General features: G+C 50.3%; 1 protein-coding gene across 4 annotated transcripts in view; it reads left to right on the forward strand.

Annotated features, from left to right (window-relative positions):
* NFATC2 (nuclear factor of activated T cells 2) overlaps nucleotides 1–20,111 on the forward strand; it is a 144,727-nt gene that overhangs the window by 93,360 nt on the left and 31,256 nt on the right. For all 4 annotated transcript variants that reach the window (XM_032605808.1, XM_032605807.1, XM_032605810.1 and 1 more), the window contains exons 7-9: nucleotides 2,410–2,465; nucleotides 3,161–3,287; nucleotides 5,729–6,418. In XM_032605808.1, the coding sequence (XP_032461699.1) occupies nucleotides 2,410–2,465; nucleotides 3,161–3,287; nucleotides 5,729–6,418 (873 nt within the window). The remainder of the gene's footprint in view (nucleotides 1–2,409; nucleotides 2,466–3,160; nucleotides 3,288–5,728; nucleotides 6,419–20,111) is intronic.

A 20,111-nucleotide genomic window follows, 5' to 3' on the forward strand; every position in this document is an offset into this window, starting at 1 on the left:
CCTTAGACCAGGGGAAGGGACTTTGAGGACTCTCCTCATGGTGACACCCTTTTCATCGCACCGTCATTTTGTATTTTCTATGCTTCATCTTCCACTTATTGGCGTGAGTCAAGGAAGAGAGCTGGGTGGCAGCTTTATGGACCCAGCTTAATACTTCCCAATCATGTTTCTGGGTACTTCTCACTCTCTCCTCCCAACTTTGAGACATGAAAATGGGCCTTTCTTTTCTAAGTGAGTGACGCTCATACATGGTAATGAACCAAACCCAAAGAGCCATGGTACCATCAGTGGCAGAACTCAGTTCAGCCACTGAGAGGCTAGGGGGAGGGTGACACACCAGACGTCGACATGCTGTTCATTTCCTCAATTAATTTATTACTTGATCTTCTGACTTAGAGCTTGCACTGCAGTTAGTGAATAGAGACGTGGGTTTTTTTTGTTTGTTTGTTTTTTTGTGGTACGCGGGCCTCTCACTGTTGTGGCCTCTCCCGTTGTAGAGCACAGGCTCCGGACGCGCAGGTCAGCGGCCATGGCTCACGGGCCCAAGCCGCTCCGCGCATGTGGGATCTTCCCGGACCAGGGCACGAACCCATGTCCCCTGCATCGGCAGGCGGGCTCTCAACCACTGCGCCACCAGGGAAGCCCGAGACGTGGTTTTTGATGAGGACCGTGCCTAGCTCGTACCGTCTCTGTTGGATGACCTTTGACCTGTCTTTGATAAAGAAATGAGGATTTTCTCTGAAGAGTTCTGTCCCGGGCTTTACACACTGGAAATACCCTATCTTGATGACTGAACTTCAAATTCCTTGACATCTATCCGTCTGTCCTTTCTTGCTTCCTTCTGAGCAGCGGCTGGTGTCAGCTCCTGGCTTCATCCTGGCCCCATGAGCAGCCTTTGGAGCTGCTGACACTTTTGTATGCTCAGACGTGAGATGTTTACTCGGCACCTGCAGTATGTTGGATGTTGGGGAGACCGTGACAGCTATAACTTGGTCCCTCCCTCAGGGATCTCACACCGTAGCGAGAGTTGGTACACTAACCATGTTTTCCTCTTCCCTTTGGACGGAAAGCTGTGTCTTCCTTAGTCATTTCAGGGATTGCACTGAAGAGAACTGTAAGGCCAAGACTTGCAGACTGACTTGTTGGGGAAGGCTCCAACTGGCTCAGCGCTTGTTCTCTCTTCAGATCATCTAGATTGCATTAGCCCTGGTAGCAATCACAAGATCTTTCATTAGTTATTATTTGGGGAAATATGTCCTATACAAGTTCAAATAATGCTCAGAAACCCAATTTCTTTGGGTGACCCTTAAGCGCCGAGACTATGTGGGTTCAAATCTAACCTGTCACAGAGGTTACTCAGTGCTTACAAAGAGGCGGGACGCTTTGGCGAAATGTCAGGACGTGATGCATACCCAGCCCACCTTGGAGAGTTAATGCTGCACCTGAGCAGGTCAAAGGCTCTGAGAAATCCTGCAGTAAAGAAACCCACTTGACTCTGACTCCGCCTTCTCCAAATTCTTACTAGCCGGTAGAACTTGCTTTCCTTTGTCATAAACCCACTTAACATTCTTCAGAGCGAGTGTTCCACAAAACACCCTGGAAACACTTGTGGAAATGATTTGTTTCAGCCGAAAACTGCCACTGGCCGATGTAGGTGGTCAGCAAAAAAAATCTATTATTTGCAAATGCAGAGTTTTGTTTGGCCCAACTTGTTGGCCCCGAACTGGGGAACCAGTGCCCTGCTCCAGGGGAGGAGGGTTTACCCCTGAGCAAACCTCTCAGCGCCTGTTGTAATGAGTCACATGAGAGCCAGGCTCTCTGTTGACTGAAAGGTGAAGGGTGGGTGCCTGTGTTTCCACTCACTCCAAGGCCTCACGAGCCAGGACATTGTTTAAGCCTCTTAGGACAGAATATGTGAGCCACCTGTGTTCTCAGACAATGAAGAAGTCATGTCTGGGACAGCCAGGGATCTGTAATGGGGCCCCTGTGACAGTCTTGGCATATGCAGAGTGTTTTGGAAATAGTCTTTGGTTGAACAAAGCGTATTAGCAAGTAAAGCGTATAACAATACTTGTTTTTTTTTTTAAAGACAGATATGTAGACATTCAAATATAGAGAAAAAAGATAGCGGTATTGGGACGATGGGCAATTTCTATTTTTTCCCTTATCTTGTATTGTTGCCCAGTTTTCTGTTGTCAAGGTGCCTTCTCTTTGCAAAAAGAAATATGCATTTATAGAAATAAAAATACATATATGTACATGTATGCATCCATAATGCAAACGCGCAGGTGTACTTTACTGAAATCATCTAACACATAAGCCAAGATATATATAAGTTGGTGAGTTTTTGTCTTAAATTCTCAGTTGCTAATAGTTCCTTCAAAGTCTGTCATTTTAACATTTTTCCAGATGGGCAGCAGATTTGGGAGATGGAGGCCACGGTGGATAAAGACAAGAGCCAGCCTGTAAGCACGCGGACGCGACGACCGGACGCCCTGTCCTCCCCTCCCCCACCTCCCTCGTGCTCTCTTTCCCTCTTCTTTCCCCTTCCTTCATCAAAGTCCCAGTGCTTTGGACCTAAAAGGCACTCAGTGGGTATTGAATTGATGAATGAATTACACGTTTATTGAGCACCACGCCCTTTTGATTTGTAGCAGTGACATCTTCATATACCTTGATAGAGTAAGTGGTAAGTCTTTCTTCGCCGCAGCTGAAAAGTCAACTTCCCCTTAATTAGAATTTTGCCTGTAAATGTACGGAACGTGTCACGAGTCCTTTTACTTTTATTTATTTCTTTATTTTTATTGAAGTATAATTGATTTACAATATTGTGTTTGTTTCCGTTGTACAACAAAGTGATTCGGTTATGTGTATATATATATATATATATATATATATATATATATATATCCATATTCTTCTTTTAAAAATTCTTTTCCATTATAGGTTATTACAAGATATTGAATATAGTTCCCTGGGCTATACAGTAATTCCTTGTTGTTTATCTGTTTTATACTGAATATGTGGTAGTGTGCCATACTCCCAATTTATCCCTCCCCACCACGAGTCCTTCTAGATGGGCTGGTTAACTGTGCTTAGGACCTTGGATGGCAATTTAGATGTGGTTGCAGTTAAATTATTGACAACTCCTTTCTTTCAGAACATGCTTTTCGTTGAGATCCCTGAGTATCGGAACAAGCACGTTCGGACATCAGTGAAGGTGAACTTCTATGTCATTAACGGGAAAAGAAAACGAAGTCAGCCTCAGCACTTTACCTACCATCCAGGTAAGAAGTTCTCTCCGCAGGCCCCCTGTGTGTGGAGAGGCAGCATCAGCCTCTGGGTGAGGATGCATGCGATCTGCTGGGTGACCTAGGGCAGGTGACTCAACCTCTCTGAGCCTCAGTTTCCTCCTCTGTCAAATGGCACCTTCCTTATAAGAGTTATATAAATCAGATGCACATAAAGTGCTTAGGATAGCGCACATCAACAATATTAACTATCGTTATTAATATTTCCTTGCGAGGGCAGAATAATGATGGGGCACATGTAGACTGGTTCGCCAGAAGGTGGCAAAGCTGATGACTCCTATCCCTGGGTTAGATTTGATCACAATAGAGGTAGAAGGTGAATATGCCCTAAAATGTGGAATCTTAGGGACCCCACAGCAGGTGGTCACCTGGTGGCCAAATGGAGTTGCCGGGCGGATAACCAGGCCAGGAGGCGTCATTCTCACAAAGCACTACAGTCCTAAGAAGGGCGACGAGAGCCATTTTGCATTCATTCATTTGTCCAGACAATATCTGAGTGTCAGGCACTGTTTTAGCTTGGAGACACAAGAGTGAACACGACAAAAATCCCTGCCCTCCTGGAGCCGATGTTCTAACAGGGGATGCAGATGAAAGATAATACTGATGGAAAGGGGATTCAGATAATAAGTAATACTGATATTACTGCTATGTTGGGTTGTGGTTAGGGCTGCAGAAAGAGGCCACAAACTTCCCAAGGCTGAGACAGGCCTGCCAGCAGCCTTTCCAGGAAGTCTACAATCTGAGAATGTCAGCCAGGGTGTAATTTCCAACCTGTGACAGTTTCACGTGGAGCCTCTGGGCTGCCGGCAGCACAAAAGTGAGGGCCTGGGTTGGGTGGGATGCGTGCGTCCACGGGTTTGTGTGGCACGGTGAGTGTTCCATTGTCCCACGACTGGTGTACCATGCCGTGAGTGGCAAAGGCCTAATGGGACCCAGAACTGGGGGAGAATCTCTGGGAGGGCTCTAGACCGCAGTTCAACGGTCCTTTGTAACATAGAGGTTTTCAATTATGTGTCACGTGCCGTCGCCCCTCCTGCATGGCGATGAGGCCTCTCTGGGTCTGGGCATCAGCACTCACCTGCCTGAACTTGGCTCGAGTGAGAACTCGAGGCCCAGGTACCTGGAGACGGTCTTTGAGTGGCTTCCTGAGAAGCTGGAGTCAAAGCTGCGTTTTTGCTGTAGATGCTGGAACTCCTTTGCCCCCTCCAGCCCCCAGCATTTGGGAGCTCCCCCCCACAATTTTATTATGGTCCTGTCACCAATTCATTTACTCCAGTGAAAAGAAAACTGATTCCTCAGTTCCTGGGCCTGGTGATGCTTCGGTAAAGGATGTCGGAGAAGTCCGGATTCTGATGACTGTCCTGGGTGGGGAGAGAGGAACGGTGACCTCACCAACACTCACAGTAGTAATAGTGATAGTAGCAACAACAGCAAGCATTGAGCACTTACTGTGTGCAGTCACCGTGCGCACATATCCCATTTAATCTTGCCCACAACCCCATGGGGTAGGTATGATTGTTCCTGCCAGCTGACAGATGGGGAAACTGAGGCCCAAGCCAGCAGGCCTCACTCCCCCAAAGTACTACAAAACTAAGGAGGCCGACAGTCACCGTTTGGTCATTCCTTTGTCCGGAAAATATCTGAGTGCCGATTAAGTGCCAGGTACGGTTTTAGGTGCTGGGGATCCAGCACTGAAGAAAAAATCCTCCCTTTGAGGAGCTGACATTCTAGTGGAGGGTTTCAGATAATAAGTGAGCACGTAAAGTGCACAGATACTTCAGCTGGTGGTGAGTATGATGAAGGACGGCAAGCAGGGGAGGGGGCTGGAGCTGCCAGAGCAGGACGAGGCGGCGGAGGCATAATTTTACATCAAGCATTCTTCCCCGAGCTCTCCCCCTGGGCAAAAAGGCTGCACAAGGGCTGACACAGACCCACCAGCCACTTTTCCACTGTCAGAAAGACCTGTAGTTCAAGATCATCACCCAGGGTAAAATTTGTAACCTAAGATAATTGCGCAGGGAGCCTCTTGCCCAAGGCTAATAAGTGACAGAGCCTAGATCTTTTTTTTTTTTTTTTTTTTTTTTTTTTTTTTTTTTTTCTTTACGCGGGCCTCTCACTGTTGTGGCCTCTCCCGTTGCAGAGCACAGGCTCTGGACGCGCAGGCTCAGCGGCCATGGCTCACGGGCCCAGCCGCTCCGCGGCATGTGGGATCTTCCCGGACCGGGGAACGAACCCGTGTCCCCTGCATCGGCAGGCGGACTCTCAACCACTGCGCCACCAGGGAAGCCCGAGCCTAGATCTTTGATCCCACCCTTGTGGACTCCTAAGGCCGTGTTCCTAACCGCTGTCTTCTAATCCTCTGTGCACCCCTGTGGCACTAAGAATGGTGCACCCCGTGTGCTTTTCTCTTCTCTCAGTCCCAGCCATCAAGACGGAGCCCACTGATGAATATGACCCCACCTTGATCTGCAGCCCTGCCCACGGGGGCCTGGGGAGCCAGCCTTACTACCCACAGCACCCAATGGTGGCCGAGTCCCCCTCCTGCCTCGTGGCCACCATGGCTCCCTGCCAGCAATTCCGCTCAGGGCTCTCATCCCCCGACGCCCGCTACCAGCAGCAGAACCCAGCGGCCGTCCTCTACCAGCGGAGCAAGAGCCTGAGCCCCAGCCTGCTGGGCTACCAGCAGCCGGCCCTCATGGCCGCCCCCCTGTCCCTCGCGGATGCCCACCGCTCCGTGCTAGTGCACGCTGGCTCCCAGGGCCAGAGCCCGGCCCTGCTCCACTCCAGTCCAGCCAACCAGCAGGCCTCACCGGTGATCCACTACTCGCCCACCAGCCAGCAACTGCGCTGTGGAAGCCACCAGGAGTTCCAGCACATCGTGTACTGCGAGAACTTCGTGCCCGGCACCACAAGGCCCGGCCCACCCCCTGTCAGTCAAGGTCAGAGGCTGAGCCCGGGCTCCTACCCGACGGTCATTCAGCAGCAGAATGCCGCAAGCCAAAGAGCCGCCAAAAATGGACCTCCGGTCAGTGACCAAAAGGAAGTATTACCCGCGGGCGTGACAATTAAACAGGAGCAGAACTTGGACCAGACCTACCTGGATGACGGTAAGATGCTTGTTTTTCTCACTGCCTGTGAGTTCGGTGCCCCGAAGCATCTCCCCAGCAAGTTTACTGCACGGCCTGGGTATCTTCCTTCACCTGTTTGGGCCTCAGTGTCCCCCTCCTTAATCTGAGGGAGTTGAATAAGATAACCTTTAAGGCCTCACCCAACTCTGTGCAAGAATCACCTCGAAGCAGGAGTTCTGGGGTGGGTGGTAGGAGTTTTAGTCGCTCCCCTACAACCCTTGCAACAGAAAGAGCAAATGAGGGCACTTCCGGCCCTAGGAGTGTCCGCCCGGTCACGAACTGGGTCAATTTAACTGCTTGCACTCTTTCCACTTGCCAAATTTAGACCAAGGATAGGGAAACAGAAAGGAAGGAAAGCTAACCTTTTATTCCCGGAAAGAAAAAAAAAAATCCCACTTTATAGCCCTCTTTTGTGTGTTTGGGGGAGGGGGATGGGGCCGGGGGAAGGAGAAATCTTGTTGAACAGTGGCTCTCTCGGAAGGGAGCATGAATGGAGGCTTGCGGGCAGGCTGCGGGCATATCTCTGCCCTGTGCCAGTGGAACAGAGCCGCGCATCGATGGGAGGGAAGCAGCGGGCTTCCGTTGTGGTGAGCCCAGCTGATGGGGTGGCCGGACCAATGAAAAGAGGCAGAGGCAGCTTCGTGTGTCTGTAGGCGCCTGAGTCTGTTGGCGGGGGCCCAGCTGGACGGTAGTCTTGTTGGAGTGGCCATGTGTGTGACATTGGTCTGTGATCGCAGGGAGGAAGGGCCAGTTGTGTTGGCAGGACTCACCTGGGGTCAGCCAGGTGTGGGTGAAGGACAGAGAGGGCGGGGCAGGCAGAGCAGCCTTCCCCTGGGGGCGCCAGAAGAAGGAAGACAGGTGGTTTGAATTTCTGAATGGGAGAAGGAAAGCCTATACCGCTGGCGGCCATCCACGGCTCCGGCCTCCCACTCTACCGGCAGTAGCATGTGATATACCCTGAAACCTCAATTATTTAGGAAAATGTCCCCTCAGGAACCCAGCCAAGAAGTAGGAAGTAAGGCAGAAAGCTTCAGAATAGCCACAGTAGTTATCACAAAGACCAGCTGCTAGTTATCAGACGCTCCAGCGGCAGGAATCCTTTGGCGCTCACTCGGAGACCACCGACTTTTCCTTTATGCAAAGTTTTGACGATCCGGGTTATCTGGGGGTTCAGTGACTTCTTGTAGTTTCCATGTCCTCTCGCTAGTAAAACAGTCTTTCAAAAACTTCCCCCAAATGCATCCAGCAAAGATGCTTAGAGCCACTTCGTATAGGGTCAGACTGCCCCGCGTGCCTTACAGGGCTGACCTCAAGGTATTGCTGAGTTAATAATTGATCTGTCCTGAATAATCAAACACAGGTTGAGTTCGGGGCGCTGTGCTCCATTTTAAAAGAGAGACCAAGGTGTCATCCACTCTTGAACAATTTACACCCAAAATGGTGAAGATAAAGTTTTACCCGAAAGGGGGTTATCATGTAGAAAATTCAACTAATGCAGAATGCCTTACCCGAGTGAGAGGGTAAATGGAATGGGGCTGTAACTGGAACCTCTCTCCACGTGTGCGCTCAGGGGCTGGATCAGGGCAGAGGTGCTTCATAAATAAATGATACCAGAGCAAGGACTGGCACTCTCCCCCGTGGACTCTGTCCGGCGCTGGTTTAGTCTCTAGAGTGAGAAATGTGCCAGTCCCTCCCACTCACCCTGTCCGTCATCCCACATCGTAGACCAGTGGTGAGCATCTCGGGTAGAGAATGGGAGTCCATCCGTGGTTCTCCGTGATGCATCAGATTCCAAGTGGGCCTCACATGGTCATGAGTAACCTTTAAGTATCCGTTGTAGCCCCAGACAGAAGTTTGTGATACGGAGAAAGCAGCTGAGAATGGAGACCCTCTGGGGCCTCCTAAGTGTCTTTCTGAACACAGGCAGGTTCAAGGTCGTGGTGAGGGTGATCTCCCAGAGGGTCAGTAACACGAGTCAGCTCTAAGGCTGTCTCTGAGAACCAAGATGGTGAAATTGATTCTACTGGTGGAGCCTTTTCTTAAGTACATTCTCCATGAGCCCAGTTCCCTGGGATTTTAGGAGGTATTCTCTGAAATGAGGGTTCTGTGGCTGAGAAAGCAAAAAATAGTTGATGAAACCAAGTTTTTAAAAACCTTGTTTGCTATAGGACTTCTCGGAGCCTTTCCTGAGCTAGGGGACATTATCAGTCTCTGAAACGAGGGGGAGGTAGCACTTGCCAGAATTACTTGATCACCCTCACAGCTCCAGGGGGTGCCGCTCACATTGTATTTGATTGTACCCTCTGTGAACGGGGGCCCTTGGAGTTATACAGCGTGGCGGGCCTGGGACCCGTCTCCCCTGATGTGCGGGAGAAATAACATGAAGGAATCTCAGAGTTCAGAGCAAGCACCGCCCCGTCCCATGTGCTGTATTCAGTCTTCTCAATTTGGGGGCTTCACGTTCCTGGGCCCAGAGCGTGACAGGGCAGGGGAATAATCTCCACCCGTGTGGTCCCCAAGAGGCAGCAATGTGGCTGCTGGTTAGATGTTCCATGCTTGACTGGAATTGTCCCCAAGGCTCTGCCCAGCCCAGGTCCCTCTGCTGGGGAGGTGCTTATGTGGCCTGTTGGCCAGCGGTGAGCCCCGAACTGCACCACCGCTGTAGCCGCCAGGAAGAGGGGTGCAGCATTGTCTCCTAACTGCTGGGGTTTCAGATCCCTCTCACAGACGCCGTCTGGCCTGTGCACTCACGAAACATTCTCAGACTCCACTGTTGGCTTTGTGAATGTGGGATTCAGGCTTCTCAGCTCTTTGGCATTTCTGACAGGTAAACTGGAAATCCCTGGGTCATTTCTCTAGTCCGTTTGGGAGGCAGCCTAGGTCGTTTTCCATCCCTTTCGTCCATTCCCCAAAGGAGGTCTCCCCACAAAATACAGCTCTGGCTGCCCAAGCTCCAGTGGAACGCGCTTCCCAGGTGGGGGCTGTTTCTCACCTGCCATTCATTTGCCTTTTGGGATTTTTGGCAACTAGACTTTGCTTGGAAACTTTGTGAGAGCTGGGCTTAAGTGCTTTGAGGGTCAAAGGGAGGTTCTGCAGCTGCAAAGAGAAGAGTCACCAGAGGATATGGGTCCGAATGCAAACACATCGTCTTAGAAGTGGACCACGCTGCTCACCTGTGATCCTGGGAAGCCCCAGTGTTTGGTTGTCTTTCCCCGACCCTTTGCTAACGATCAGAGCGATCCATTGTCTGGTCTGGGCACCCGCCCTGGCTCCACCTCTCTTCCTCCCCAGCTGCATTCCTGCACACAGACGCTGCCGTCTGTCTTGGCGCCCTTTCTCCTGGAACTCCAAAATGCGGCTTCTGCTTTCTCCACTCCAAAGACTTGAGACGTTTTCCAAAAGTCTCTTTTTCTCGCGGTACGCGGGCCTCTCACGGCTGCGGCCTCTCCCATTGCGGAGCACAGGCTCCGGACGCGCAGGCTCAGCGGCCATGGCTCACGGGCGCAGCCGCTCCGCGGCATGTGGGATCCTCCCGGACCGGGGCACGAACCCGCGTCCCCTGCATCGGCAGGCGGACTCTCTTCCCTGCGCCACCAGGGAAGCCCCAAAAGTCTCTTTTTGAGCTAACAAAATAAGTGATATTTCAGGGCAAAATACACCCTCACTCCTCTCCTCGTGTACCGCGGCCCTCCCCAACTCAGGCGCACTCTTGAGAAACGCACGCACGCTCACTGTTTTTTTCTCTGTCCCCTTGTCTCCTCTGTAACCAGTTTCTTGTTCTCAAGCCCCAGGTCGTACCTGGCAAATACCCTCAGCTCCTAGCAGTAGCCCGATCCTGTGAACTGTGAGCCCTCCTCTCCATCCCTCCTCCACCAGCCTCCCTCCCTCTCACCCAAAGGCATCAACTGGTCGTCTTTTCTGTGCCAGGCACCCTTCTGGGACTAAGGGGGTACGCTGGTGAGCGAGTCAAAAGTCCTTGCTCTTGTGGGGTGTTTTTTTTGGGGAAACGAGTCAGACGTTAGCATGTGAGGTAATAAACCAGCTTATTTCAGGTGGTGATAAAAAGCCACGAGGGAGGGCTTCCCTGGTGGCGCAGTGGTTGAGAGTCCGCCTGCCGATGCAGGGGACGCGGGTTCGTGCCCCGGTCCGGGAGGATCCCACATGCCGCGGAGCGGCTGGGCCCGTGAGCCATGGCCGCTGGGCCTGCGCGTCTGGAGCCCGTGCTCTGCGGCGGGAGGGGCCACGGCAGTGAGAGGCCCGCGTACCCCAAAAAAAAAAAAAAAAAAAAAAAAAAGCCACGAGGGAAAGCACACAAGGTCAGGAGCCGGAGTGTGGCCGGGTGGAGGTGGTGTTGGCCCCCTGAGACCGAGTGCACAGAGAGGCCGGCTCTGAGGGAGTGGGGCTTCGGGGAGCATCGGAGGGAAGGGTGTTTGGGGAGCAGCGGGCGGCAGAGGCTGTGAGGTCAGAGGCTGGGCCATTGTCGGTGGGTTTCTGGCAGCAGGGCAGCGCGATTCGATTTACCTTCTGAAGATTTCACTGGCTGCATTTGGAAAATGGACAGTAGGGAGGCAGAGGTGGAAAACAAAGGGTTTACCTCGCTTTAGACACACCCAGATACTAGACTGTGAGTCCCGCTGCGGGAATGTTGGGGGCGGGGCAGGGGAGGCACAATTTAAAAGGTTGCCTTGTGCCTCCGTCCACTAGTGCGGTTATTGGAAACCTAACTGGAAGAGCCAAAATGTGATGAGTTCACAAGGAATTCTGATCCCCTCCCCTGCCTAGAACTAAAGGGCGGCTCCACTTTCTACCGCCCAGGGCGCCTGTGCGGAGCAGGTACGAGCGTTCGTGCAGTGCCGGGATGGGGCGGGCTGGGGGGCAGGCAGGCCAGAGAGGCACTGGGGAACTGGGACCCGGAGGGCACTCCTGCCGGGTGCCTTAGGTGACGCGTTCTCGGAAGAGCTGGGGGTTCTCAGGTCATCAGGCCATCTCACCGTGGGCTCTGGGGTAGTGAGCCTACGCCGGCAGCCTCGAGACTCGGCCACGGACAAGCACACCCAGGGACAGGGGTGAGGCCTGGGACTCAAAGGAGATCCTCCATCCGTTTCTGGAAATGTCTTAGGGAGAAGGATGAGGTCTCAGTGATTGGCCAGAGCCTCTGCCAGTGGCTTGTAAGGATGGCAGCCGGTGTGTGTGTGTATGTGTGTGTGTGTGTGTGTGTGTGTGTGTGTGTGTGTGTTTATACACGTAGGAAGAGCACAAACCAGTTTGCTTTTCAATCTGCTTTCCCATTCTTCATACTTGAAAATCGTGTATTGAAATACACTGAATAAATTTGAATGTTTCTATATATTTAATATTGAAATATAGGCACACTTAGAAATCAGTAGTGCATTCTTCATCTCACCAGGTGGGCCACCCAGGTAATCACCACCCAGACCACGCATGACATGGAATCTTGTTAGCACCCCAGGAGCACCCCGACATGTAATCTTCTGCCTTCTCCACAAAGGTGGCCATGATCCTGCTTTCTAAACCCCAGAGGTTCAGTTTGCCTTCTTGTAGAAACAAGTCACAGAGCTGTGCCCTTTTGTGTCTGGCTTCCTTCTGTCAGCCACTAGCTTGTGAGATCCGGCAATATTGTTGGCTGTAGTTGAGGTTCATTCATTCTGTTGTCATGGATTATTCCACTGGGGAAACGTTCTACAATCTCTGTGTCCATGTTCCTGTTGATGGACACTGGGGTTGTTTCCAATTTTATGAAGAAGCCTTCCATGAACACTCTTTTTTTTTTTTTTTTTTTTTTTTTTTGCGGTACGCGAGCCTCTCACTGCTGTGGCATCTCCCGTTGTGGAGCACAGGCTCCGGACGCGCAGGCTCAGCGGCCATGGCTCACGGGCCCAGCCGCTCCGCGGCATGTGGGATCTTCCCAGACCGGGGCACGAACCCGTGTCCCCTGCATCGGCAGGCGGACTCACCACTGCGCTACCAGGGAAGCCCCATGAACACTCTTGAACTCTTCTTTTGCTGCCCACACAGGTCAGGAGTGGAGCCCTTGCCAGATGGTTTTCCAAAGTGGTTGTACCAGTTTATACACCCACAGCAGGGCAGGGGGTCGTACAAAGCGGTTTCAAGTTTAGTTCACTTTGTATCTTCTCACCTTGGGACCTGCCCTCAGTTCTAATGAAGGTGCCTAGTTATGGGGCTTCCAGGCTGCAGACCCAGGGGGCAGCAAGCTGTTTGGGCATCAGCTGCTCTGACCCCTGCTTGGACCAGTTAAACTCTCTGGGCCTCTGTTTTCTTACCCATGAAAACTACACCTCCTGTTCAGATACTCAAACTGCCAAGCGTGCATTAAGATCTGCACTTGGAAGTAAGGCTCCTAAAAGACGTTCAACGATTAATATTCGCTCCATTAATAGTAATGGTGATGATTGTAATAACCTTACTTCCCTTGAAGTTTCTTGTGGTGCCTTTTCCAGCCTTGCCTTTATTTTGGCCACTTGAATACTTTGACCTTTTTTGTTAGATGAGAATACTCCACATGGAAAAAAGGTAGGGAAAAGCCCCAGAGAACGCACTGATCTGTGGCTCACAGAGGCTGCCTTTCAGGCTACAGAGAAGTGGAGTGTACATGTGCTGTTCACCTCGGGGCCCAGACCTGGCCCAATTTCAATTCCCTGCTGCCTGCTCTCTTCCGCCCCGGTAGTGAACACGGCAGGTTGGAATGAACCCCAAACTCGCCCATGGAGGTTAGGCGGCCGGCAAGAGCTTGCCCTTGACCCTCGGAAGCCACTCGGGTGCACCGGGAGGAGCTGGCCACACCTTGTGCGTTTCTCCGTGGGGTGGTCTCCTGGGGCTGCCAGGCGGTGGAGCCAAAGGTGCTGCCCCGCCGCGTAAAATGTGTGCAGGGTAGTGGCCTGCCCGCGGGCATTCTCTTTCCTCGGTTGGGCCTAGTTTGAATCTTCCCCTTGCCTTGTTTCCGGTTCTCAGGACTTACTTGCCATGTCCCTGTAAGACATGTTGAATGGAGCTTTGAATATCAGCGTTCGTACTTCCCTGTGACCTTGGGCAAGTGACTAGCCTTGCCGTGCCTCGGTTTGCCCATCCACAGAATGGACACGATCCCAGCTCTTCCCTCACGAGGCTGTGGTGAGAATGTATTGAGTTAATGAGCATCATACTTTTAGAACAGGGCGTGGCCCAAAGTACTTCCCGATAAACGTTAGCTGCTGTTTTTCTTTGTGAATTTAATTGACTTCTTGTAGGACATGGTTCAGATTTTTTACGATATAGGAGAATAGAAAATGGGCTATTCTGGTCTTTGGCGATGAGGACCACTTGCCTGTATGCCCCGTCTCTTCCATGTGAGCCAAAGTAGGGGACAAAGCCCCCAGGGCACTGGCTCAAGGTTTTTTTTCCTTCCCAAGCTTCTTTCAGGGACCTCGGGACATTTACCTGCACAAGGGGACGATGCCCTGGGCCCAGGGACAGCTGGGAAGTCCAGTTAGCATGTCCCCTGCTATGCACCCTCGGTGGAGCATTGCAGGGCCCAACCGCAGGCCCAGGTTTTGCTAGTTGTGCCATTGGCAGAGGGTCCCGGAGTGTCCTTTTAAAAAGCTCTTTACCCAGAGGCTGGATGTGCCGGAGTGTGAGAACAGGCCAGGGAAGAATGGACAGAGGGCCACACCCTCCAATGTGCAGGAAGTGGGAAAGGAGTCGAGGGTGGACGAGCCATCTGTGACTGGCATGGCTTTGTTCAGCAGGTCAGGGATCTTTAATTGGGGCCGGTCTATGCCTCCGGCACAGCCTGTGACAAAGCAGCTCCTGTCTGGAGAGGCGTGCAAAGCCCACGGACGGCCTGGCTGCTGCTGACAACGGCCATGTGCCTGGCTGCCGTGTTGGCCCAGGAGGGCTCGGCTTCTGGCGGCCACCCTGGCAGCGGTGGTGCTGATGGAGGGTGACATGCAGGGATTCTCTGTTCTGATGAGAACCAAGCAAAATGATTGCCTGGCTTCCGGCACCGTGGAGAGCCCGATTCAGGTGTTGTAGTGCCGGGCTGTGCGGGGCACCAGAAACTGCCAGAAACCACCAGTGCCAAGTTTAACTCACACGCGGCCACCTCTAGCTGGGCACCAGTAGAGTCCAGGCTTCCGCTGAGGGCTTTGGTCAGCGTTCTTTTCAAAGACCACATAAAAGTATCTGTATTTTACAGAGGCACTATGTTTACATGCTTGAAAAAACAAAACGAAACAAAAGATATCCAGCAAAGTCTCACTCCCATTTTTGCTCTGCTCCCTGATACTAGTTTTCTTGAGCCTTCTAGAGTGGTATTTCTTAGGCTTGTGGTCACTATCGCCACCTTTTCTACTCAGGCTCCTTTTTAGATAATTTTTTCCTAATCGCCACCCCCATGAACTGTCAATCCCATAGATGCACTATATACCTGTTTAGGTACCGGGGCCCTTTGCAGGGTCGCAAACCCTTGTAATAGAACCAACTTTCACCGCTTTGGGGTGGTATCATTCCCACTGGGAATGCACGTTAGAGTATCTGTATGTAATCGTGAGCACATGCAAACATATCTTCTTATTTTCCCCTTTTATTCTATAAGAGGTAGTAAAATACGCACACAGGTCCCCTATGGGTGGGGAATTGGGTATCTCTGGCCACCACAAGCGGCACTTATACATCTGTCACTCAGTGACTGGGCGGGTACGTCAGGGGACCGTTCTCTGGAATGGGATGTCTGGTCCGAGGGTCCAGCCTCGATTCAGGGCCTGCTGGGTGCAGAGTTTCTGGAGTTGTCCTGCTTGGCTTTCAGTCTGGCCTCACCACTTCACTCTTTTGTGACTTCAGGTAAGCCACTTATGATACTGGCCCCCAGTCCTGAGGGTTATTGCATGCATGGAAATGGGAGCATCCTTTGTAAGGAAAGCGCTCTGACCAGTACCCGGTGTGTATGGTGGGTGCTCCAGTAGTTGTTCATATACTTTTCTGCCACCACCACTACCACCAGTATCATCGTCATCATCATCACTTCTGGGCCATTGCTATAGTCTGAATGTTTGTGTCTCCCACAGCTTATATGTTGAAGCCTATCCCCCAATGTGATGGTATTAGGAAGTGGGGCCTTTGGGAGATGCTTCGGTCCTGAGGATGGAGCCCCCTGAATGGGATTAGTGCCCTTTTAAGAGAGACCCCACCAAGCTCCCTAGTTCCCTTCCACCGTATGAGGTTATGCTGAGAAAGCAGCCATCTATGAAGAAGCGGGCCATATCTGCCGGCATTTTAATCTTGGACTTCGCAGCCTCTGAAACCGTGAGAAACAAATGTTTGTTGTTTATAAGCCATCGAGTGGCTTTTTTGTTATAGCCTCCTAACTAGACTAAGACAGCCGGCAGGTAGTAGGGGCAGAGCTGGGCTTTGGAGAAGAGCCCTGAGGCTGACTCTTAGCCCTTGTCCTTATTACCCTGCTGGGCTACTTCTTGTTAATTCAGCAAAGAATATTTAGAGTCTCACTGGAAAATGCCAAAGTCCAGAAAACTGCTTGCCTAGAGGCAAGCCCACAAAATTTGCAGGAGCTCCTGGTTGAAGATCACTTCACTGAGCCAGTAGAAGGTCTATATCCCTCTCCCAGGAGAATAAACCTCATGTAGGTGTCTGTTCCAGGGGCATCTTTATTTTGCCCCTCTTGATGTTTCCCCACCTTCTAAGAACCTCAGATTTCTAGCTGTGACACTTAGTTGTCCTTTCATCCCAAATCATGTGTACTTTGTGTTGCTGGCTTATGTAAATATAAGGAACCAGCTGACTCCAGACCCAGAAATGCTCAGCCATCTTTTTGAAATTCTGCAAAGCAGCTGTTTTCAAAGGAATGTGTTCTTGCATTTCGAGGTCAGAAGCTACCGAACCACAAGATAATCCGTTCTCAGACTTGCTGTCCACTCAGCCCGTATTCCAGAGTAGCCTCTGACCCACAAAGAGCAGACAGGACCCAAGACAGAGGACCAAGGAGACATTATTTGGTGTCATCCAATGGCCCCAGAGTCAGCCACCAAACCCCAACTTTTAAGGATTCGGAGTCATTTGGACTGTTTATTTTCCACTTCCAAAATGAGGTTATTGTCTGGGGGAAACAAGTAAATATCCTGGTGAAGGAATAAGGTGATCAGTTAAGATGTATGGGGAGGTCAGCATCCTTTTTTTCCAAGGCCCTTCTAGACTTTCATTCTTACTAGCACTTGCTGCAGAAGTGCTGGGACTTACTTCCCCACTTAGTGGATGTGTCGGACACGCTGGAAACATGGCTTGTTTCAGGATGATGCAGCAGCTGGGTGATTATTGTGAACGCCATTCCATGCAGGACTGTACTTGTGATGGCCTTCACTCGTCCCAGGCCATCACCTAACATAATCCAGAATGTGTGTATTAAAAAATGCAGAACTCCCCAATATCAGCTCGAGCTGTAATTTGTTTCTCTCTAGAGAAGTTAGAACTTGAAAAGCAGTTTAGTTATTTGAGGCTATGAATTAGATGCGGGGGGCAGTTAATCAAAATCTTATTTTAATACTGAATTTCTTCCTGTACTCCCTACCTTCTCCTCCATCAATCAGCCCTAACACATTTCAGATAAATAGTAAAGTTTATTTTCCCGAAAAAAAAAAAAAAAAAAGTTTAATGAAATAGCCCTAGTTTTATTCCCTTCTGTAGAGTTGAGATTTGGGTGCATTTTGTCTTTTGTTGCCCCCGAGTATAGTTCTGGATTCTTTTTTTGCCCTGGACCTATTCAACTTTATTTTAGCACCATTTTCTTTTACTTTTCATCCGCGAAGGGCTTTGTTCTTGGGAAATGATGAAACCATTTCTCTGGCTCTTCTCCACTGCATTCCTGACACCTCTTTAATTTGTTATTGACCCCGGGATCTGGCTAGCTGAGACTGTGACTCTGAAGGCAGGACTGGGGCCTGTTTTGCCCATCTGCGATGTCCACAGTCTCTCTCTAGGTGAAGTCCAAGGCAAACCGAGGGTTGAATTTGAAGAGAGAGTCTGTTCAGGTCCTCAGCAACCAATCCTGCCACTTTCAGGTGTCAGGATGACATTGGCCTCATCCCTTTCAACTGCCATGGAATCAGATCTCCGGCCAGGCAAGTGAAGCAGAGTGCACCGTGGTCGTTTTACAATGAGGGCCGAGTATCCCAACTCGATTTTGCGGCGGGCTCGTCTGCTGCAAGCGGTTTGGACTTAAGTCTCAGGCGTTCTGCAAACCAACAAATGGGTTTCAGCTGAAGCCTGTTAGTTCCACCATCCCGGGAAAGTTGAAAGGCCACTCCCTGGTTGTTAGTTTCCAAAACTCTGGACAGAGTGGCTGTTCTGTTGCATAAGCCGACTGCGTGGGGAACGCCTTTGAAATGTTCCGCAGCCGGTTCTTATAGATTTCTGGAAGTCGACGCTGTCTTTTGAATTCTCAGCTTTATTGGAAGCCTAAAAAAGAATTGACCCAAAATTGATGAATGCACCCTTTCCACTTCTTACAGATGGATTGAGTTGTGGTCTGCTTCAGGACTTGGCATGCGGGCGGCCAACTGGTGTTCCATGGGCTGCATTGAGCCTGCAGATATTTTGTTTGGCCCACACAGTATTTAAAAAAATATTTGGATTAGATGCCAACGTTTAAAAACCAGGAGATTGCACATAAAAATACAGATTTCCGGCTTTCCTTGGAAAATCCAAGCATCTGGCCACCCTGGGCCCCATATTCTGCACGGCGGCTACCTGGAGTCACAGTCAAGGCTGGTCCTGAGTAGAGACCACCTCCTTTATTCAGACAGACCATGTTCTTGTCCATGGTGCTCCCCCTCCCCCTCTGTCTCCTGAAGATGGATGGAGTGTCCGTTGTTATTTACCAGCACGCTGGTACTGTTGTTCCTCTTAACTTGGCCGACCTCAGTCAAGGTTTCCATCCAGACCCGTTCGGCATCTGCATTTGTTAGCGCTCTTCTGGAAGTGCCACTTACATCTGTGGCCGCCTAACCCAGCACCTGGCACACAGTGGGGACTCTGGAGGTGTCAGCTCCCTCTTTCTTCCCTCTCCCTCCTTGTGGCCGGGGGTAAGATTTAAAAACACCTTTTTGGATGAAATGCTGTAAATATACATAAACATAGAGTAGCACAGCATACCCACTTACCCACCACTCAGCTCCAACTGTGGTCAACTCGTGGCCAGTCGGGTTTCTTCTACACCTCTGTCTTCTACCACCTCGATTTCACAATAATAGTTGGAAGCAAATCCTACACATCAAAAATCCTAGATACCAAAACCGTATCATTTTGTGTGTAAATATGCAGTATGTATCTCTAAAAGAAAAGGTTTCTGAAAATACTCATAACACACATGAAACTTAATGAAAATTCCTTAAAATCACGAAATATCTGGTGTTTAAACTTCCAGTCTTCTCACACATAACATAAAGGTTTCCTCCTTCTTTGTTCTGTTTTTATCATTTTATAGTCTGAATCAGGATTCAGACCAGGCCCACACACTGCATGTGGATGCCTTGGGGTCTAAGACTGTTGTCATCCAGAGTTTCCCCCTCTAGATTAAATAATAGAACCCTTTTTTGGTTTTATCATCATCATTATTATTATTTTGCAATTTATTTGTTGAAAAAAACCAGATTGTTCATCCTATAAAATTTCTCACAGTCTGGTTTTTAACCAATTATGTCCCCATGGTGAGGTTTAGCATCTTCCTGTAAATTGGCAGTCAATTCTAGTGGTTTCATGGGTTCAGGTTTAATTGGGCGAGACTGCTTCATAGGTGGGCGCATGTTTCTGTCAGGCAGCACGTGCTGTCAGGCTGTCCCCTCCTTGGTGATGTTACCAGCTACTGATGGTCAGTGCCGAAACTCCATTAATTCAGTGGTGCATTGATTGCAAAATGGTGATATTCTGTTCTAATTCTGTCTTCCCTTCCTCTTCTGTTAGCTGGAAAGCTTCTATAAAGAGAAACTTTCCTTCATCAACAATGGTAGGATTCATATAGGAAAAGCAGGATGAATGCTTGATTCTTTCCCTTTATTTACCAGTTTTTAAAATAATGGGTTGGTTCATTAACATCGTCCAGTGGTAATCAATTAAGGGTTTTTTTTTTTTTTGGTACCATTATGAACTCGTAGATATAAGCATAACTGATGTTTTAAGATTTTAATGGGCTTTTTTGCTTGTTCCTTTTGTCTTTATCATTTGAGGGATCTAAATAATATGACTTTCTCTCCTTTCTTCACCTGGCTTAGCAATATGCTCAAATATATATTTTTTTAAATAAATTTATTTATTTATTTTTGGCTGTGTTGGGTCTTCAGTGCTTCGTGTGGGCTTTCTCTAGTTGCGGTGAGCGGGGGCTACTCTTCGTTGCAGTGCGCGGGCTTCTCATTGTTGTGGCCTCTCCTGTTGAGGAGCACGGACTCTAGGTGCGCAGGCCTCAGCAGTTGTGGCACGTGGGCTCGGCAGTTGCGGCCCGTGGGCTCTAGAGCGCAGGCTCAGCAGTTGTGGCGCACGGGCCTAGCTGCCCCGCGGCACGTGGGATCCTCCCGGGCCAGGACCTGAACCCGTGTCCCCTGCATTGGCAGGCAGACTCTCAACCACTGCGCCACCAGGGAAGCCCCAATGCTCA

This window comes from Phocoena sinus, chromosome 15 (genome assembly GCF_008692025.1).
Source record: "Phocoena sinus isolate mPhoSin1 chromosome 15, mPhoSin1.pri, whole genome shotgun sequence".
Classification (NCBI taxonomy): Eukaryota; Metazoa; Chordata; class Mammalia; order Artiodactyla; family Phocoenidae; genus Phocoena; species Phocoena sinus.